Source organism: Miscanthus floridulus, chromosome 2, assembly GCF_019320115.1.
Source record: "Miscanthus floridulus cultivar M001 chromosome 2, ASM1932011v1, whole genome shotgun sequence".
NCBI lineage: Eukaryota > Viridiplantae > Streptophyta > Magnoliopsida > Poales > Poaceae > Miscanthus > Miscanthus floridulus.
Window position 1 is genome coordinate 176,664,821 of NC_089581.1, and position 21,783 is coordinate 176,686,603.

The following is a 21,783-nucleotide window of genomic DNA, read 5'->3' on the forward strand; positions in this document are numbered from 1 at the left end:
GGTAGCCCTTCCGTCTAGGGATTACTCGTTTAACGTAATAGACATCGAATGATTTTGTATCTAGAATCATAGCAGCAATAAATAAATATAATAGCTTTATATGATCTAGAATCAATAGCAGCAACGAGCACAAGAAACCAGCTGGCCGTACCGTACCACAAGTCTCATTTTCCGTTGGTCCCGGTCACTCTCATCCCAAGCACGGGGTATCTTGTTGTGTTGGTCCCGGTCACTCTCATCCCCTCGCCCAAAAATTCAAGTCCTCAGGGTGGCTGGGTGATGACGATCGGAAACATCACGGCCACGGCAGCAAACGGAACAGGAGAAGAGTCAACGGTCAGCGCGGCGTGGCGTGGCGTTACTGTTAACGGAAGAAGAGAGGATCAGACAGACTTTGAGCGGAAGGACTGAAGGAGGCGAAGCGACAGCCATCTCGACGGAGACGGAGACGGAGAGACGGAGACGGCCGCCCGCCGCCGCCTGGGGCTCTGCTGCAGCTGCGGGTGTCGTGTCGTGTCGTATCGCATCGTATGGTTTTCCTTTTCCTTTCTTCCTCCCGACACCCGAACGCAACGCCCGCACGCAGCAGCAGAGCAGAGAGCCACCACCGCAGCGCAGCAACCCAGCAGGCAGGGCAGCGAACAGCAGCTCCACCGATCCATCCACCCATCCACTCGTCACTCCTACGCCCCGCCGCTCGCCTCCTCCACCCTTCTCCCATCCCCGCTCCGCCACCAAACCCTAGCCTACCTGCCCTGCCCACCCCGTGCGCTCCGCTCCCCCGAGGTCGGCCTCGCGCGCCATTTTCTCCGCCTGATTTTCGCACAAGGTGAGACTCCTCTCCCCCTAAAACCCTACTCTCGCGGATTCGGGATCCGGCCGCGCGCGGATCTCCTCTCAACCTCTCCGCTTCCTCCCCTCCTCCAATCGACTCCCCTGATCCGCGCCTAGGGTTTCGCCGCCCCGCGATCTGCAGCTCCTTAGCCGCTCTGCAATTTTTTATTCCAAAAAATAAAATTTTACTGTTCCCCCGCTGACCTGACTCCTCAACCCTGCTGCCCTGCAGTGATCGACCTCACCTCCGACTTCTTCCCGCCCGGCCGGCGGGCGGAGCACCGCGCCCACTGCCCGACCTCCTCTTGCTTTCGCTTTTCTGGCCCGCGGCTGACGACAAATAAAAGGAGGCTTTCCTCACCCCCGTGCCGCAGCAGAGCGCCCTGATCCGTGATCATGCCAGGGGCCGCCGCTCAGGTGACTTGCTGGGGGGGCCATGCAGAGGTACGCCGGCAACAGTGCTGGGTTCAGCGGCGGCAGGGACGTCGTGAGGTCGGAAGCCTCGCCGTTTTCGTCGTCCTCCTCTGGTTACCCCGTCAGCTCCAGGTGACACTCTACCCCTGTTTCCCTGTCCAGGGTGTTGGCCGCATGGTTAGGCATTTGTTTACAACAACAGCCACCTGTTATTTGATTGGTGTAGTTGCTGAGTAGGCACTGTGGTACGATGCCGTGTCACCGCTTCGGATTAGGCAGTAATAAAGGCACCTCACTGTAATGCCAGATGTTCTTGTTCGTGCGCTCCAACCCCCACGAACAAACTGCATGCATGCTGTACTTACACTTTTTCAAGGCTATATTGTCAGCAGGATTTGTGTTTAATCCTCATACAAACTGCTATCCATCACCGCCCTCGATAAAGTAGCTTGTCACAGACTGTTGTACTTTAACAAAGTGGAAAATCCATTGTATGAGTGAACATATATAGCTTGTAATCGCATTATTCTCTACTTGCTTCGTCCTTTGAATAACTTTCGTGTTGAACCTTTCCACTTATTTCTTCTCATCATCAAATGATTCAACCACCTAACACGAATGCATTGCCTAGAGATTCATGCTTTCAAAAGTCTGAATAGCATGTTGCAGTCTACCAAATAACCAAGTGCTCATCGTTATTACTTCTATTGAACTATGTTATGCTTCAATCTTTTGGTCTGAGAATGGAGCAACCCTTCCATGTCTGTTGTACAGTCAAAACAAATTGACTGCAGCGAGCTTGACTGGAAGTCTGCCATCGCAACACACATGCAGATGCAGAGATTTGAAGTAACATGTTCTCATTGGTGCGGATGAACTGTCGCCAGTAGTTGGGCTTTAATATACATGTTTTGTGAACTTCCCATGTCTATTGTATAAAAATAACTAGAACATATGTATCACTTGAAGTGTAGATATAATTGTGCCACATTCACTTGCTTGTTTGGAATGAAGGTGCTGTGGTGCAGTAGGAAGTAGTAGCGACCTCACTTCCAGTACTCTATTTCTTGTTTATATTTTGCTTGTGCATTTTTTTCCCACTGTGGTGATTCTGATTTCTTTTTCTCCCTAACACCCCTATCTTTCAGGCGGCAGCAACAGCTAGCTCCATACAAGCTAAAGTGCGACAAAGAGTCACTTAATAACAGGTATGTCTAACTTATGGACCAAAGCCACTTCACTTATGGCTGTTCATTTGTTTGCATGCTTATTATCTCAGACTGGTTATGATCCCCTTCCTTTTTTTTTTGGCTCTCCCTTTCAGCTTTGACTTGATTTCTGCTTATAAAACAACAATTTCATATATTGTTCTTTTATTTACAACTTAGAACTGTTGATTTGTCCTATGACATGGTTTCATTTGATCCTATGGCATACCTTTTACAATATGTCTCTTCTGTAGGCTTGGGCCACCTGACTTCTATCCACAAACACCAAACTGTCCTGAAGAGACATTAACCAAAGAGTATGCGCAAGCTGGGTATAAGGAGACTGTTGAAGGAATTGAGGTGTGTATGGAAACAGAAGTTGTATACAACACATTATGGACATCATGCTATTCTTTTTTTTCCACCGCAGCCATAATTTTAGGAGTTTAGACAATCATAACCTCTTATTTGTTATTGTATTCATCTGTACTTTGCTTTCACTTCCACAGTTTGGACATATTCCAACAATCTAGTGCATTGACTGAAATTAAATTTTCCTGGGCTTGATAGGAAGCAAGAGAGATTGTACTCAGCCAGATCCCATACTTCTGTAAGCCAGATGTTGTCATAAAGTGCAAGGAGGTAAGGAAAATCTGTCTATATTTACTGAATAACTTGTAAGGCAATCCTGTTTTTCTATTATGACGCAAAAGTTTGTTTTCTTGTTCGCAAGAAATGCTACTTCTGTAAAAAGAGAGGGCAGAATGGATATTCAGGCACAAGGAAATGCTATAATTAATTATCATGTAGCACTGTTTTTTACATGGTTTCACGGCATTTGACATTCCCATCCATGCCCTGTTTTTGTATTTTAATCCCACACCAACTTGCGATTGGTCGTGCCATCTGATACCTCTTCACAGATAATTGAAACGAATGTTTTCTTGCTTTGTACATGAAATGTGCTAGGCCAATAACATTGCCTTATATGTTCTTCTACTAAATTTTGTTTACAAAGCCCTAGAACAGACTGCTTCTGTGGCCAGCGAACCTTGTTTAATTGTGAAGTTCTTGCTTACACCAGATGATCATAGTTGGTAACTTGGCATAAACATGCACCCTGGAAAATTACCTTTGGTACCCCGAAAGAACTTCTGATGAAAAGTTTGCTTTTGGGCTTTTGGCATTCTTGTATCAAACATACTCAAAACTACATGTACTAGGGCTGTAATGCTTGAAATGCATATTGCAGTAATTGGAATGAAGAAATAGCATTGAATTTCAGTTTGTCAACTTCCTTAGTTCGTTGTTTTTATTGTGTGATCTGGGGGTCCCTTCAGGTTTGATTTTGTTCTTTCATGTTTTGATATTCACAACCTGCACATTCTACTGAATGTACTGCATAGATTTTTGGTTTCCTCTTAAGGTGTTGTTAAGCCTTCCAGGATAGTGGATGTAACCTTCTTGTTGGAATATGGTCTAATAAGTAATAATTTATCTCTTCTTCCTCAAACCTTCTGTTCCCTTCCCTTTTCCTTTTCTTTGTTGTATGGTTTACTCAGATAAGGCTACAACTAACACTTTGTCACATTCATTCTTTGATGAAGGCACTAAAGAAGCGTTTAAGAGCGATCAATGAATCTCGTGCTCAAAAGAGAAAGGTATTTGTTCTGTATTTTTTTAGTACTGGTGCCTGTAAAAATATAATCCCTCCTATTACATAATATTGTGTTAAACATAAAAAAAACTGATGCTCTTTCTTTTTCAACAGGCTGGCCAAGTTTACGGAGTTCCTCTTTCTGGATCTCTATTGATCAAGCCTGGAGTTTACCCAGAGCAAAGGCCATGTAATGAAGACGCACGTAGAAAATGGGCTGAGGTCGAGCAGACTAACCTGTCATTTTTTGTTGTAATATAATGTTTTGTTCAATGGAACCTCGGTAAATATTTCATGTTTGCTATCTAAATTTGCAAATTCTCAAGCTTGCCTTCGCATGATAGTTAGATGTTCTGCTTCCTTTTGAGTATTTGATAGTACTTCTAGAATAACAGCTAAGGACATATGGCCATTCTTACTGTGAGGTTGCTTTTGATATTTAAAATCTTGAACAGCCTTGCTACTTGGGATAGTGAGCATTAGCCTTTTTCACGTGTTACATCTGTGGAATTCAAAGTTACACAGCTTGGAATATTTGATTTATGGCTCTGAATGCCGTTTTAACTTTTGTTACGCTGGTGTTGCAGCAATGAGCTCAGCTCGCTTACATTAAGTATTCTCCTTTCTTTACATCCACTATTGCCTTGCAGGCCCTTGCTCAGCCAAACAAGCGACTGCGTTCATTGTCTGAGCACGTTCCTCATGGTTACCGTAGGAAATCACTTTTTGAAGGTCTCATTCGATATAATGTCCCGTTACTAAGAGCAACATGGTTTATTAAAGTCACATACCTGAATCAGGTTTGGAATCTCTTGCAACCTATCTCTTGTTGACTACCAAATGCCACATTGCACCATTGTGATGACGTGTATTCAATTTTATATAGCTACAGACCCGACAGACACCTAACAGTATTTCAGTAGCTGCTTCTGATAATCAACGATCTAATCAGTGGACAAAGGATGTTGTTGAATATTTACAACAGATTTTGGACGAATTTTGTTCTAAAGAGGGTGCCGTTGTACCTCCATCTTTTAGAGAGCAGTCATCACCAGGACTTACTGCTGGAACCAATCAAATAAAAATTAAAACAGAAGCATCTCCAGCTGCTGGAGACAGTGAAGAACCCTTGGTGCACTTCAAATGGCGGTATATGGTTCGTCTCATCCAATGGCATCTCACAGAAGAATTGCTTGTTCCCTCGGTACTTATCGAATGGCTATCTAACCAACTCCAGGTACTTCTGTTCGAGAGTTCAATCGACTTCAGAGTTTATGTTTCAGTTCCTATTCATCTATTGAAATTATTGATCTATTTATCTCCTTTGTTCAGGAGAGAGATTCGGTTGATGTTTTAGAGCTTCTTTTGCCTATTATGCTTGGTCTGGTTGACACCATTACTCTCTCACAAACATATGTGCGCATGTTTGTGGAGCTACTAGTGAGACGTCTCAATGACGCTTCTGTTGCCGATAGTCCAAAAAGGCCTTCAGTTTCTTCTGTTATAGCAGAGTTACTGCGATACATGGTACTTGCAGTGCCAGATACATTTGTTTCTTTGGATTGCTTTCCTCTCCCATCATTTGTGGTTCCTGATGTATATGGTAGAGGTGCTTTGTTGAAGATAACTAGCGGTGGTGGAATTTCAAGTTCTAAAAGGCGTGATGCTTATCGGTATTTGTCCTGTGGTTATGCTGTTTGTTCAATTCAGAAACGTGCATATGATCTTGCAACAGTTGCTAACCCTAACCTTCAAGCACGTGGCGCAGCCAAAGTGGTACAGGCTTTGGACAAAGCTCTTGTCACAGGAAATTTGTCAGTGGCATATTCTTCACTCTTTAATGATTTATCTGATGCGTTAATGGAAGAGAGATGGATTAAAGAAGTCAGCCCCTGTTTGCAGTCTTCTCTGATGTGGATTGGGACTGTTGAGCTATCCCTTATCTGTTCTATGTTTTTCCTTTGTGAATGGGCGACATGTGATTACCGTGATTGCCGAGCATCTCCCTCTCAGAATGTGAAATTTACAGGAAGAAGAGATTTGTCTCAGATACATATGGCAGTGTCCATCTTGAAGAATAAAATGGATGAGATGAATAACTTGTCTCGTTCTAAGAGTAGCACTCACGTTACCCTGAATAATATCACCAAAGGTTCTTCATTGACTGATGCTTGTTTGACAGCAGCTGCTGTGGATGATTCTTCTGGATTGCGAAGTAATGCAAAGAATGTGGATGATAAGAAGGATACGGATGATATCTTTGAAAGCCCTGGTCCACTGCATGATATCATCGTGTGTTGGTTGGATCAGCATGAAGTTAGCAGTGTTGCAGGTTTTACCCGGGTGGATGTTCTCATTGTAGAACTTATCCGCAATGGTATATTTTTTCCTCAGGCTTATGTCAGGCAGCTAATTATTAGTGGAATTACTGACAAGAATGACACAATGTTGGATGTTGAAAGAAAAAGGAGGCATCACAGAACTTTAAAGCAGCTTCCTGGGTCTTCTTTATTTGATATTCTTGAGGAAACTAGGACTGCAGAAGAGCAACAGTTATATGAGATGATTTCAACATACTCCAGCGAGCGACGCCTTGTTCTCTCAGAGCTTTCATGTGGTCACTCATTTTATGCAAGTGGCAGAGGCGGGTATACTGCAAGTTCCTGCATTCGGAAGCAGAGTGATCTTCCAGTTGCATCAGGAGGTGATAAGCATGGAAGAGTGCCAGAACAAGTAGAAGATGTTAAAGCTCTATTGTCAAGTCTGTTGGGTTTTACATATCCTCCCCCAGTGGAATCAGAACCTTGCCAAATCAAAGCAAGCTTTCAAGAATCAGCAACGTCAATGCTCTCACAAGTTGAGACTGGAGAAGCAAAAAGTGGATGCGAGGATTGTATGAGGTCCAAGGGGCAGAAATTGGATGATAGCGCCACTCCTTTCCAAGGGTTTCCATTGATTCAATCGGACGATGAAGATATTTGGTGGGTGAGGAAAGGCACAAAGTTACAAGAATCTTTCAACATTGAACCTGTACAGAAGTCTGTTAAGCAAACTTCTAGGGGTAGGGCAAAAGTGGTTCGTAAAACGCAAAGTCTTGCACAACTTGCAGCTGCTAGAATCGAAGGTAGCCAGGGGGCATCTACTAGTCATGTCTGTGAAAGCAAGACGAGCTGTCCCCACCATAAACCTAATATCGATGGTGATAATGTTAAAGATTTTGATCACACGAGGGCAGCAAATCTGACTGAAATTGGGAAGTCACTAAAAAGACTTAGATTGCTTGAAAGACGATCTGTCTCTTCGTGGTTGTTGAAATCAGTAAGACAACTTGTTGAAGGAAATGAAATGACAGCTGCTAAAGCTACCAATTCTATAAGCATCCTTTCTCTGCAGCCTGATGATAAAACAGCATCCAAATGGAGACTAGGTGATGAAGAACTGCTGTCAGTTCTCTATGTACTGGATACATGCTGTGATTTAGTCTCTGGTGCGAGGTTCCTCGTATGGTTACTAGCGAAGATTCGTGGTGGAATGGGCTCTTCAGGCCAACCTGGGAGGAGTTCTATGCATACGAGGAACAGAGATCACCAAGTTTGTCAGGTCAGCGAGGCACTTGTGTTCTCATCTCTGCTTAGGTATGTTCATTCTGATGTTCCGCTGTTTTCCAAAAGCTTTTAGGCAATGATTTGTTTACACAAATGACAAATGAGAAACAGGTCACAAAACAGGGAATAAAAAAAGAATATATGATGTTTTGGGCAAAACTATTTCCAATAAGCATTTTGGACCATTTTTTTCATAGTATAATATCTTTAGTAGAAAGTACTATATAACTATTATGTTCTGGTAGTACTGTTTTTATATGACTAATCTGAACACTTTAAACATATTTGCTGTCAAGGATGTTTGGCTACTCCTAAAGCATTATGTATCTCTTTAAATGTTGGGAGTTATATTTATCTGGGGGAATTTTTCTCTCGTTATCTTGTTTTGGCATATATGTTTGTGTAAAATGTATGTGCAGATTCTGATTTGAGTTCATTTGGGAGCAGTGTATGCAAACTTTGCATCCTTGTTATTTTTGTGATATCTACAATTTGAGATCTGCTTTTTTATTCTGGTTTTAATGCATAGACATGCTTTAGTTGTTAATAATGATCCCATATACTCCCTCCGTCCCTAAATAACTGTCGTCGTTGGTGTGCGTGTCGCAAGTTTGACTCGATTTGTAGAAAATGCGGGCAACATTTGTATGTCCAAATAAATTTATTAAAAAACTAGATTCAAAGATCTTTCCAATGATACTAATTATGTACCATAAATATTAATATTTTTTAATATATATTTAGTCAAAGTTGTTTCTTGGGAAGCGAAAATGACAGATATTTAGGGACAAAGGGAGTATATACTTACCATGAAAGTCCTTGTTGAGTGTTCAATTAAACTTTTCTTTCTAAAAGATAAAAATTATCCCAAAAAAGAATAGTAGAGAAGTTATTTGGTATCCATCATACTATTTTGCGTCACCTAAACTTGCTTTGCTATTTGGTTGTGTTAGAAAATGCAGTCCATGTTTGGAGAGGGGACCATGCACACAGTGAGACCAACTTTGGGCATCACCTAGTAGATATTTATGATGTGACCATGTAAAAAGATTTAAGAGTGTCATGCCTAACAGTTTGCATCATAGGTAGACGTAGGTTAAGCCATACACTCAATAATTAATTAGGAAATAAAATGAGAATTGGTCACTGTTGTATCAATGAGGAGTTTCAGCCAGCAGCTAGACAAGGCTCTTTGTCCATCAGTTGTAATGGCTGGCTGGCTGCATTCCAATGTTGAACTTTGTTACGATTTTATATGGTTTTGATATCTGTATTGTGCAATGCTTGCAGGTACGAGAACATACTTCTTGCGACTGACATCTTGCCTGATGTTCTAAGTGCTTTAGTGAACAGAAATTCTATGTCAGCAACTGTCAGGCATCCTGGTTCAACAGCTTTTGCTTATGTCCGATATTTTTTGAAGAAATACAGAGATGTGGCTGGTGTGGCCAAGTGGGAGAAAAGCTTTCGGACCACTTGTGATCAGCGCCTGTTAGCTGAGCTTGATAATGGGCGGTCCATTGATGGTGATTTGATTTCTTCTTCGGGGGTTTCAGTAGGCGAGGAGATTGATGAGCAGGTCCGCCAAAAGTTGAATGGAAGGAGTTCAAGACTCGTGCAGAATATGAAAGAGATAGTGCAACGACAGGCTGATGAAATTCAGCGCAGTTTGAAGGAAAAGAAAGTTCTTGCAGCTCCCAGGAATCCACCCACTTTTGAGAAAGAAGATAGCTATCAAATTGCACATGACATTGTTTCGGGCTTAGTAGAATGTATCAGGCAAAATGGGGGTGCAAATCCAGATGGAGACCTTTCAACAGTTGCTTCTGCTGTTTCTGCAATTGTTGTGAATGCTGGTCATGTGATAGCAAAACATTTGGATTTTGCAGGAGGTAACTATCAAGGTGTTAATTCTGTGAGTAATTCGCTAAATTTTGTTCGGCACACTTTGCGTGTCCACATCAATTCTCTTTGCTTACTGAAAGAAACTCTTGGGGACCGCTTCAGCCGTGCATTTGAAATAGCTCTGGCTGTTGAAACTTCTGCAGCTGTTACAGCAGCTTTTGCTCCTCCAAAGATGCACCGCAATCAGTTTCAACCATCTCCTGAGGCCCATGATGCATATGGAAATCATACAAGTGATCTCAGCAACTCAGGGAAAGGCTTTGTTGGGAGAGCTGCAAAAGTATCTGCTGCTGTTTCTGCTCTTGTTGTGGGGGCTGTTGTTCATGGAGCTGTTAGTCTTGAGCGGATGGTTGCTGCTTTAAAAATAAAAGATGGTTTGGATATTCTGCAGCTCCTGAGAGGTTTGAAATCAAGTACGAATGGTGTATCCCGTCCTACTGGAACTTTTAGGATTGACTACTCCACAGAGGTTTCGGTACATTGGTTTAGGATTCTATTGGGGAACTGCAGAACTGTCTATGATGGGCTTATTGCAGATATTCTTGGAGATTCATACATTCTTGCGCTCTCAAGGTTGCAGCAGATGCTTCTTCTAAGTGTAATCTTTCCTCCGGCCTACTCAATTTTTGCCATGGTTCTTTGGAGACGATATATTTTTAACCGTGAAGATCCACAGCTTTATCAGTCTCTGTCAAACGCAATTAGTGATATTACCAGACACCAACCTTTTCGGGAGATCTGCTTCCGTAATACACATCGGCTGTATAATCTTCTGGCTTCTGATGTTGGTGATTCAGAGTTTGCAGCAATGCTTGAAAGTCATAGCCCAGACAGGAATTCAAAAATATTGCCATTTGTACCTCTTCGTGCCCGGCTTTTTCTGGACGCTCTTATTGATTGCAACACACCAACTATTCAGGGGGATGGTGCTTCAGAGCCTTGTGACCCCAAAGATAATGAATTAAAGCTTTCAGAGAGGCTTATGCAACTTCTTGATACTCTTCAACCTGCAAAGTTCCATTGGCAATGGGTTGAGATGAGGCTTCTTTTAGATGAACAGGCTCTTATGGAAAAAGTTGCAGCAGGCAAGACAGCACTTGAATCACTTCGGTCATTATCCCCTAATGCTGAGGGTTTTGCCCTTTCTGATAGTGAAAAAGGGTTTACTGAAGTCATTCTATCAAGGCTACTTGCTAGACCTGACGCTGCTCCTCTCTATTCAGAAGTTGTCCACCTTCTTGGAAAGCTTCAGGAGTCGCTTGTTATGGATGTAAAATGGATTTTACAAGGGCAAGACGCTATTCTTGGCCGCAGGTCAACAAGACAGCAGCTTGTTCATATTGCCCAACGAAAAGGACTTTCAACAAAGGCACATATTTGGAAACCATGGGGTTGGTCCAGCTTGCTTAGCGATGTCATTGCTAATAAAGCTGCAAAAAGGAAGTTGGAAGTCACATCAATTGAAGAAGGAGAAGTTGTGGATGATACTGTTGATGCTAAAAGACCTAGCAAGACTCCTCCCCATAATGTTGATAGAAGCTTTGATGCGATTAGATCAATAAATAAATATTTAACTGAGAAAGCCCTTGCTGAATTAGTATTGCCATGCATTGACAGAAGTTCTGCTGATATCCGCGGTATACTTTCTGTTGATTTGATCAAACAGATGGGGGCTATTAGTGAACATATCAAAGCAATAGCACGGAATGGTGCTAAACAAGCTGGTTCAGTTCCTTTAGGAAATGAAGTGCCATCAAACAAATCAAGTGGTCGTAAAGGAATTCGAGGTGGAAGCCCAAACATTGGCAGAAGAGCTCCGGTTGGTAATGATCCAAGTCCTCCTTCGGCTTCTGCTCTGCGGGCAGCATTGTGGTTACGCCTCCAATTCATCATTAGGTTGCTTCCAGTAATCATGGCAGACAGGTAAGTTTACATGTTTTGGTTAGAGTTGACCTCAGTATTTGATCCAACATGGGTTTTCGATAGTTATACATATAGGTTTGTCATAGATTGTACTTATGTCAAATGATCTAGCTTTGTGCGGCATTGCTGTATGTTTTTTTGTACTGGAATCACATGTACAGCAGTTCAAATAGGATGGAAAAATCAGCACATTTTATATTATATAGAAGGGTTTGCTTGAATATTACAGCACTCAATCATGCTTGTCTACTGTGCTTGTCTACTGTCCACCCTATGTTGTGTACACAATTTATCGGTGACCATTTGATGGACTATCCAATAGCCTGTTCTGAATGGGGTTATGAATCCTTGTGTTGTTATAAATGCTTTAGTGATGCACTTTTAATACGCAATGGAGTATCTGCAAATGTGTTTTTTTAATGAAGTGAACTGAGTCAAAACTGTAAATTTCTGATGACAAATATGTCAATTAGAAAGATGAATGTGACCATAGTTCTTTCCATTTGCTTGGCATTTATTACTACTTTCACTAGATTATAGCAGTGTGCTCCAAAAAAAAAAAGGGCGTACCTAGTGTAGAGAGCTCCCGCTCTGTGCGGGGTCTGGGGAAGGGTGTCAGTGGCAAGCCTTACCCTCGCCTGTGCAATGCGAGGAGACCGCGACTCGAACCCGGGACCTTCTGGTCAAGTATTGTAAAATTCCTCTGTAGCCCTTTCCTGTTTTGGATAATTGATTGGTTGCTCCCTTTGGTTTCCTAGGCTATCGTGGGGATACTTTCCTTTGATAGCAAATGTTCACTCTTATTCTTACACATACTGACTATGAAAATTCTTAGGAGCATGAGACAAACACTTGCTTCTGCAATTCTAGGCCTGCTTGCAACGCGGATGATTTATGAAGATGCAGATTTGCCCCTTCCTCCTACCAATGGAACTGCTTTAAGGCGGGAGATGGATTCCTTGCTGGAACCTCCCCTGGATGTCCTGCTTGATCGGCCTGGTGAAAGTCTTTTTGAGAGGCTTTTATGCGTTCTCCATGCGCTGCTTGGCAGCTACAAACCAAGTTGGTTGAAGTCAAGGTCAGCCTCTAGGTTGACAATTAGAACTCAACGAGATTTCTCCGCATTTGATAATGAAGCAGCCGAAGGTTTACAGGTTAGTTCATTTGCTTGAATTCATAAATGCATACCCTAGTTTTTCTTTTAGGCTGTTCCATCTTTCTGCACAAAGTTTATTTTCCTTCATCTTTGTTATACAGTGATTGGCTTAGGGCTTTATTTTTTTTTTCCTTTTACAATAGTTGATTTGTACCTATATTAATTTCATGCAGCATGGCCTCTTTTGTTCTAATTTTTTGTATCTTGCAGTCTGCGCTGGATCACATGGAATTGCCTGAAACAATCAGGCGAAGGATCCAAGCAGCCATGCCTCTTCTTCCACCATCCCGGCACCCTTCTATGCAATGTCAACCTCCTCAGTTGTCGTTGGCTGCATTAACACCACTCCAGAGCAGTATGTCTGGTGCAGGTCCTCAACAGAAAAGTTCTTCTGTGAGTTGGGTGCCCACTAATGTCTCGAGCAGAAGCAAGGCAGCATTGCCTTCTCATGATCCTGAAATGGAGGTAGATCCATGGAACTTGCTCGAAGATGGCACAAGCTGCCCCTCCACAACATCCGGAAGCAATGGTGCTAGTGGAGTGACGGGTGACCATGCTAATCTGAAAGCATGTAGCTGGCTTAAGGGTGCTGTGAGGGTGAGGAGGACAGAACTGACCTATATTGGGTCTTTAGATGATGACAGCTGACACGTGTATGATTATTTTGGTGAATTGGAGGCAAGGAAATTAGTCTCACTTGTTGGCACCGAAGCGATGGTATTTGGCATTTGTGCTATGTGCAAGTTAAACACCAACAACATCGAATTCGTTCAGAGTTGTGTACCAGGTGGAAGCCACCATGGCTTTAGGTTGGTGCTGGTGTAGAATACATCGCCGCGCCCGTTTTGTTTTAGGGATTGTGGGGGCGACTGTATATAATGGAAAACATTGATCCATTCTTGAGGCACTGTGTTCCAGAATTAGGAAGGCATGCTGTAGATTTTTAGCCAAAAGCCGTGTACTTGTTTTTGTTTGAGATGTAATCTAGTGAATGTCACATTCTTTTGATCTAAGGGCTAATCGGTCGCATCACTCATTTGCTTTAGGTGCTAGTGGATTCGCTGCCTTGACAACATGACTTTGGGTCGTACTGTATTATGACTAACCCACCTAATGATTTGCTGTGTGTCTGCTTCCGCTCCTAGCTACTATTGTCAAGGTGTGTTCTATTTTTTTTTTTTTTTGGCGATTTATTTACAACTGTAGACCCAGAAATATTTAACCATTGATGAAGTACTAGTTCCGGATAATAGCTGGTTTCAAAGGTGGGTTGTGCTTTCTTATATTACAAAATTGGTTTAATCTGTAAGAAATTCGTAATCAATTAAATTCGAATAAAAAGTTCACGAAATTAGTAACAAAATCGTTTCTATCTGAAAATACAATATACTTGTTTGGTGATAGAACTGTTTATAGGCCCATCAACATGCATACTTATAGGCCCACTAGTTGGTAGACTACAATTCATAGCCAGTCCGGCCTATGTCTACAATTCACCATCTATTATATATACCACTTCATCTTTAAGTTCTCTCGATATTGTCCTGTTCGTTTGCCTTATAATCCATACTTTTTAGCTTGTTTTTTTAGCAAGGACAGTGTTTTTCTCTTACAATAAATTAGTCGGAACAGTGTTTCAGCTTATTTTTTCAGCGAAGCGAATGGGGCCATTAGCTCTTACAAATACTTAAATAGTTGGATTTTCACCATGTAAAAATTGAGGGGTTCATCACCCTGTTCGCTTGTTGGTTTCAGCCAGGCTTATTCAACCAGCCAACAGTGTTTTTCTCTCATAAAAACCAGCACCAGCCAGTCCAAATCAACCTAGAAACCAATCAGCGAACACGCCGTGAGTCATGACTGCATGCTACAATTTTACCAAACCACTACTAGTTACGTCTCTATATTTCTTTAACTTGCTATATATCCTGTGAAACCTTAAGAGATTGCATTATGTCTCCATTCCCGGCCTGCAGTGGAAATATATTTCACTTCTTTTCATTTTCTTATGTATCAATAGCTGTTTCAGTAATTTAATTTAATTTTGCATTTTCACGGTAGCTTTCTTTGTTCCCTTCCTCATACACTATATATGCTTGCCCTTTCTTTTTAATAAACCTTAGCAGGTTGTACAGCAACAATTTCCTCTCGTTCTTATTGTCCATTGCATATTTCAGCAGTTCAGCAGCTGAAGGAATGATCAATTTTATAAAATAGTGGATGGTTCCTCTTTAACCGCGTCCAGTAAGCTTCATCTTGTTTCAGTCACCAGTGCTTTGCCTTTTATTTATATATATCCCCCTACTCCGTGTCTGATGTTCAACGGTGACCTTCAGTAAGGGCGTCCCCAACGGCAGGTGAGATTTCATTGGCCGCAGATGAAAGAGAGCACCGCGCTAGCGCTTCTCATCTCGCCTATCTCGCACGGACTCCCAGAGTCTCCCTCTCTCAGTCTCTCTGCTCTAGGTACAGACGTGGTATACTTTTTCTATTCTTTATTGTTTCCAATCTCCAGCTCGTTGGCGATTTGATTTTGGACGTTGAGGACGCCCTAAGCAACCACGTATGAGGGTGTTTGGCTCCGCCTTTAGGAGAGAGATAATCAAACGACTGAAGATGTACCACTTCCACGGATTGCATCATTGCGCAGATGCCAACATCTCCAGAAACAAAATAGCGACTGAGCTCGCTCTTCTGAATCCTATTGGGTCCATCGTCATTATGAATGGTCTCGGCCCTGATATGACAAGTTCATTTTCAGCTAGCAGACCCCGCTCCTTTCTCAGTACCTCTCTCAGTGCCTGTATCCCCAGCTCAACTTTAGTACCCACTAATTACGAGTATTAGACATAGACTAATTACAAAACTAATTACACAGATTAAAGCTAATTTGTGAAACGAATATATTAAGTCTGATTAGTCCATGATTTGACAATGTGGTGCTACGGTACATGTGCTCATCATAGATTAGTTAGGCTTAATAGATTCATCTCGCTAATTAGCCTACTCCTGTGTAATTAGTTTTATAATTAACTCATGTTTAGTTCTTCTAGTTAGCATCGAAGCGTACGATGTGGCACGGACTAAACTATAGTCTTGAATCCAAACTAGGACAAATTATGCTGTGTCAGCCAAGAGATGCCTGTCAAGTTTTGTTTCGTACAAGGGTAACAGTAAAACTATTACCCGCCCGCAGATCGACTTCCTGTGCAACCTATCTCATTGTCCTACGATGATGACCTTAGATATTTGCAGTCATATTTTTCAGTAACTTGTAGCGTAATATTCTATGTGCTTCCAGTTATTTCATTTTTTTAAACTTAATTTCTCTATGCTAAATTTATTGGATAACAATCCTGAATATTTTTTTTATACTACACAACATGTTTGTGTGAAATCTTATTTGTGTTATCTCTTTGCTTGTGTTGTCAGATGAACAAGGCTATAGTGTCCTGGGTTTTCCTATTTGGTGGGGTAGTCAGTCGTGATGGCAGATGTATGGCTCTCTGGCCAGCTAACAATACTTTTTAACCTAGCTTTTCAGCGGCGTTGATTGTGCACACCGAAACGGAACACTTGCATGTGGGCACAGCAAGGCAGAGAGGGTATGCGAGTTTTGCCATGGCCGCTCTGCGGTGCTGCATCCACCCCGGGAGAATTTGAGTGCGGCTATCGCCAATACCTTCACCGTTGCTACTACCCCAGCCGCCCCACTGTTAGCTAATTTGATAAATGATGCTTTAGCTTGTTGGCTGGAATAATGATGGCCTGTATATATGTGCGTGGAATAATGTGTTATGGAATTTGGAGCACTCTCTGTGCATATGCTGGAGCAGCTTCATCAATTCCCCTGCAAATGAAGCGTGATGTCCGTCTAGTTCATGAGGTCTGCATGCAAATTGAAAGAATGAGCTAGTGGAGTGCCCTGCCCTGCTTCATATCTGTTCGAGTGTCATGCTTGAAATTAAACATATATTATTATTATTATTACTATGACATCGAAAGGTGAAGTACTGTAACTTTTTTTTCTAAAAATTAAGGGTGTCTTGATTGTACATATATCTAATTAATTTGAAAATCTACTACTACCTATGTTTCTAATTAGAAGACGTTTTGACTTTTCTACATATATATATATATATATATACATTGGTTTTACTATATATATATATATGGACATAGTGTATATCTAAGTGCGTCGAAAAAATGCAAAACGTCGTATAATTTGGAATGGAGAGAGTATTAGTGCTGATGCTAGCCATCAACATGGAGGTGAGGAACAGTTGTTTGACAGAGACTTTGATGATCTTTTTGAAGCTTCTTGTACAAAAATATTCATGTTGAATCTTATTACGCTAATATAAAATATTGATATTATAACAATTTAGTCGAATCTAAAGATAGTTTGACAGACAAAACTAGAAAATTGGATGTTCAAAAAAACTAGAAAATTGGACTGATGACTACCGAGGGAGAGCATATGTATTTTGTAAGTCAAAATAGTACGGAGTATTTTGTATTTTTTACCCGAGTTAGTTATCCCAGGGTGGGTCCAAGAGTGCTGTCCCCTGGGACCCACTTGTCATGCTCATGCTTACAACTGGCCTGGGCTGAGATGATCCGCTGCGCTCCTCCGCCACAGATTTCCAACCAGTTAAACGAATGGCTTCGGTGGCTTTTCTGTGAACTCGACGGGAAAGGGGAAGCCTCCCTTCCCTCCCTCGTCCGATTCCATGGCGGCGCCGTCGCCCAAACCCCCGACACCACGCCGGCGCGGCCACCACCAGCACCCGCCCAGCTCCACATTCACCCGCCGCCTCCACGTTGCTCGCTGCTCCCCCGACCCACCACCACCACCACCACCCGCCTCCATGCCCCCGAACCCGAACCCTGTGCTGTCCCTTCTCTCCGCGGTGCCCGACTGGGCCGACGCCATCCAGGAGCGCCGCGTCCGCGACCGCCGCCCGCTCTACGACCACGCCGCCTGGCGGGAGCACCGCAGCTCCCGCCGCCACCTGCGCCACCTCCTCACCTCGCTCTCCTCCCGCGCCATCCTCTCCCTCGCGCCCCCGGTCTCCGCCTTCACCGCCTTCGCCGCCGCCATCGCCACCTACAACACGCTCCTCCCGGCCTACGCGCTCACCGCCTCCTCGCTCCCCTACCAGCTCACCGCGCCCGCGCTCGCGCTCCTCCTAGTCTTCCGCACCGAGGCCTCCTACGCGCGCTTCGACGAGGGACGCAAGGCGTGGATGCGCGTGCTCGCCGGCGCCGCCGACCTCGCCGGGATGGTCATGCATCATCCTAATAATCTCCATACCCGTCCCGGTACCGGGGGACGACAGGCTGACGACGACGACGACCCGCTCCGGCGCGCGCTCATCAACTACATCCTCGCCTTCCCCGTCGCGCTCAAGGTACTTGGATTGGACCGCTCAGATTATTATTGTCCTCAACCCAGCCATTCGGGAATAACAAACTGAACTAGTGATCATTTGACGACTGCTCTACTTACTACTGTACTCTGTGGATGCGCTTACTAAGCTTTACAGTGTTTGTGTGTGGTCGTCACTCAAGTGTTTCTCCTGCACTGAATTGAGTGTTGCAACTAACCTTTCAGTGCCACATAATTTTCGATTCCGATGTAAAAGGGGACCTTCAGGGCTTGCTTGCCGAAGATGACCTGAATGTTGTTCTAGCATCGAAACATCGACCACGATGTATTATCGAATTCATTTCACAGAGTCTCCAAATGCTAGATCTCGATGAACAGAAGCGGAGCATCATGGTAACTAACTATCCATCCTAGCATCTCTCGTTAGTTGTAGAATAACTGGATGGGTGCATTCAGCCGCTATCATCAAGTAACCTAATGCTATTTATTTTCTTGCTTTTGTAGGAGTCTAAACTGTCATGTTTTCTTGAAGGAATCGGTGTTTGCGAGCAGCTCATGGGGATTCCTATTCCTCTGTCATACACTAGACTTACTTCAAGATTCCTTGTGCTGTGGCATCTTACACTCCCAGTGATACTCTGGGAGGAATGTAAATGGATTGTTGTTCCAGCTACCTTTATCAGTGCTGCATCACTATTCTGCATTGAGGAAGTAAGTTTCTGCTGTCATTTTCAGCCTGGCAATCATGCTCGCATCACATCCTATAAAATGTGCAAAAATCAGCCGCATTTTGTTAGCAGTTGCAGCCATTGTTGTATCATAATCTTGATGTCACTAACTCTGTAACATTGGAAGAAATCTAGCTAGTACTTCAGGATCAATATTTTGAATATGATAACCATAAAAACGAGTGTGTGTTCTATCAGTACAATGCTGGTTACAGCCCAACTTGTGGATGATTTTTGGACTTCAATTTTTTCATATATAAAAAGAGAGAGAGATAGCTGCAGCAGTAGGTTGTTTATTTAGCGACTAGGTAATCCCTACATATCCTAGATAGTGAATGTTGTTCTCAAGTGTATCATTGATCTTCAGAGATCCTGGTGGTGTTGTTTTGAAATGTTTGATTGGACACTTAATTTGGAGCCTATGAGTCCCTCTCTGTATTCCGTCCTGTCTGGTGCCTGTATTACATACACCACTGACACTATTGCATTTCAGGTTGGTGTTCTAATCGAAGAGCCGTTCCCCATGCTAGCTCTCGATGCCCTGTGCAAGCAGCTCCATGACAGTATTAAGGATGTGATGGCGGTGCAGAACTCGGTTCACTCGCGACTAGTTGCCAAGACTACTAAGGACCACAGGGGCAGTAGGTGCGAGAACAATGGGTGGCCTAGCTCCAAAAGAGAAGAAGCCAAGATTGATTGAGCACGCAAGGTCGTGTCGCCGTGAACTCTTCGAATAATAAGAAGAAGATAGCATTGCAAGCGATCCGAGCAACCCGATATCCATGGACTGGAGAACTTGGACCCCACGGTCGTGCCCCGGTTCCTCCTGCTATGGTTTGTCTATGTCAGTATGTAAAATGCACTCGCTAGTGCTTGGATAGCTTGGGAGCTAAGTGGGAACTAAAGCCGGGAGCGAGCTTGGGATTGGTCTAGAGAAGAGTTGGGGCGAATTGGAATGGAGTGAAGAAGCACGTTGATGTACTAAGTACATGTGGTGAGTAGAGCAGATTATTCTGTATATAAGCTAGCTCCTGCTGTTGTAGCTGTGTATATAGATAGATAGTTGTTGGTGGAAACATAATGGTGTGCTATGTATGTATGTCTCGTTATGCTTTCTTATATTAATTAACACGCGCGAGGTGCCTTGTGTTCTGACGACCATACTACATGAGAAAATAAATTGGATATCTCTGCAGACCGCAGCTAGCCTTATTATTAGCTAGCTAGCGTGGATTGTATCTATCTCTCCAGGTCGTCTGGTGTTGGAGAAAAATGTATCTCCAGTCTGGTATATGTTTATTTATTTATTTAGAGAAAACAGTCTGGTATATGTGTTTATACTGTTGTGAAATTGTGGTAAATATAAATATACCCCCTGCTGAGTGCGTATACCAGTAGTGTTATTTAGGTAGTGTGCAGCGTTATCTTATCTGTGGTGAAGGTGAAGGTCGAGCGCAAGAACAAGGATTGGGTGACGATACACATGATTGAGCCGGCCACCATTGCATGCATGCATGTCCCCCTGCCTGCAAGATTGCTTGCCCTGCCCTGCCCTGCCCTGCCCATGGTTGCTGCCTGCTGCTAGCTTCTGCCTTCTGGAAGGAAAGGACAGCACACAACGATCAATCGAAATCCCTTTTGCGAATGGAGTGAAAGGGAAGGATGTGTGCCTGACTGAAGAAGTGTGCAGATGGAGATGGCCCGGCCGCCACCTGGACCTGGATCATCATCTCAAACTGAAACTAAGGCCTCGTTTAGATTGTGAAAAAATTTCAAACTGATGAATAGTAGCACTTTCGTCTTATTTGACAAATATTGTCCAATCGTGGATCAACTAGGCTCAAAAGATTCATCTCGTGATTTCAAACTAAACTGTGCAATTAGTTATTTTTTTTACCTACATTTAATACTCCATGCAAACGGCTAAAAATTGATGTGTCCATAGACTCTTCTATCAGTATAGTGGCATACAGATACAGGCCTAGTGTAGTGTTGGTACGACTACTGTGGGTTGTGTCATCGATCATCTGTGGGTGGCGGACCTAATGATGCATGATGCATGCAATGCAGACAGCACTTGGGCCGGCCGGGAAAGACGAAGAAATGCATATGCATGGGTAATTTGGGCATGGGGTGTTGATGTGGGACAGGCAGACAAGCAGGTTGATTGAGTCCTACGTAATTGCGTACCCTTTGCCTTGCCTTGCCGGAATCATGCATCATCATTAGCAAAGTGTCATGTGGTGTCTTTTTTTTTTTTTTTGCCCTAGTGTCATGTGGTGTCGGGAGAGAGATTTATACGCGGAGCACTGTATACCCCTCCGTCCAAAAAAGAATATTGTATCTAAGTTATTCTCAAACAATTTCCAAATTCAACTAAATAAATCTACTTAAAAATAAAATTTGTAATACTAAATAAATATTATTAAATTAATTATGGATTATATCTTTATAGAAATCTATCTGGAGTTATGAATGCTAATATTATTTTCTATTGATTTAATCAGGCCTAACCAAGTTTGACTAGTCCAAAACATAAGATTGTATTGCCTTTTTTTTTAAGATGGTGGATGGAGTATTTGCTCTGTAGTGCCATTTGTCGTGTACTTTCTCCGTCCACAAAAGATGCAAATCTCATTTTTCAATGAGCCAAACAATTATAACTTTAACTAAAATTATATAAAAGTATTAACCGTCATGAACAAAGTGTTATTAGAGTAGTTATAGAATATATTTAATAAGTAAATTTTATTGGAGACACGAGTGTTAATACTATTCATTGTAAATTTGGTCAAGCATAAATTAGTTTGACTGGTGGTTACATTTTTTTTTTTTTTTTGACAGAGGAAGTAGCAGCTATTAACTGTCTGTAGTTTTACTCATTGGAATGCCATGGATGTCGGATAGATGACGACAGACGGAGAGAGCTCCCAAACCATCCGTACGGCATAGGAGTAGACG

At 42.8% G+C, this 21,783-nt stretch overlaps 2 protein-coding genes across 3 annotated transcripts; both read left to right on the plus strand.

Moving 5' to 3' along the window:
• Positions 1-568: 568 nt before the first annotated feature.
• Positions 569-13,731, plus strand: LOC136535837 (mediator of RNA polymerase II transcription subunit 12). Of its 2 annotated transcripts, none has more exons than XM_066528258.1 (13): positions 569-829; positions 1,067-1,380; positions 2,397-2,456; positions 2,711-2,816; positions 3,027-3,098; positions 4,064-4,117; positions 4,228-4,335; positions 4,764-4,913; positions 5,000-5,350; positions 5,446-7,748; positions 9,009-11,546; positions 12,382-12,700; positions 12,913-13,731. In XM_066528258.1, exons 2-13 carry the CDS (start codon positions 1,271-1,273, stop codon positions 13,348-13,350), a joined length of 6,609 nt encoding a protein of 2,202 aa, XP_066384355.1. In that variant the 5' UTR covers positions 569-829; positions 1,067-1,270; the 3' UTR covers positions 13,351-13,731. The 2 variants fall into 2 exon arrangements, with proteins under 2 accessions (XP_066384355.1, XP_066384356.1); XM_066528259.1 differs by having other exon boundaries at positions 5,006-5,350.
• A 3,620-nt stretch (positions 13,732-17,351) lies between these two features.
• Positions 17,352-19,977, plus strand: LOC136535838 (voltage-dependent chloride channel 1, chloroplastic-like). Its single transcript, XM_066528260.1, has 4 exons — positions 17,352-18,116; positions 18,320-18,487; positions 18,599-18,805; positions 19,316-19,977. The coding sequence occupies exons 1-4, from the start codon at positions 17,436-17,438 to the stop codon at positions 19,520-19,522; spliced, it is 1,263 nt and encodes a 420-aa protein (XP_066384357.1). The 5' UTR covers positions 17,352-17,435; the 3' UTR covers positions 19,523-19,977.
• The last annotated feature ends 1,806 nt before the right edge of the window (positions 19,978-21,783 follow it).

Bases quoted from the DNA above. Each gene is read 5' to 3' on its own strand.
- LOC136535837 (XM_066528258.1), top strand. From the start codon at position 1,271: ATGCAGAGGTACGCCGGCAACAGTGCTGGGTTCAGCGGCGGCAGGGAC. The intron at 2,457-2,710 runs GTATGTCTAACT...TCTCTTCTGTAG, and splicing joins AAAGAGTCACTTAATAACAG to GCTTGGGCCACCTGACTTCT. The intron at 5,351-5,445 runs GTACTTCTGTTC...TCCTTTGTTCAG, and splicing joins GGCTATCTAACCAACTCCAG to GAGAGAGATTCGGTTGATGT.
- LOC136535838 (XM_066528260.1), top strand. From the start codon at position 17,436: ATGGCGGCGCCGTCGCCCAAACCCCCGACACCACGCCGGCGCGGCCAC. The intron at 18,488-18,598 runs GTAACTAACTAT...TTGCTTTTGTAG, and splicing joins AACAGAAGCGGAGCATCATG to GAGTCTAAACTGTCATGTTT. The intron at 18,806-19,315 runs GTAAGTTTCTGC...ATTGCATTTCAG, and splicing joins CACTATTCTGCATTGAGGAA to GTTGGTGTTCTAATCGAAGA.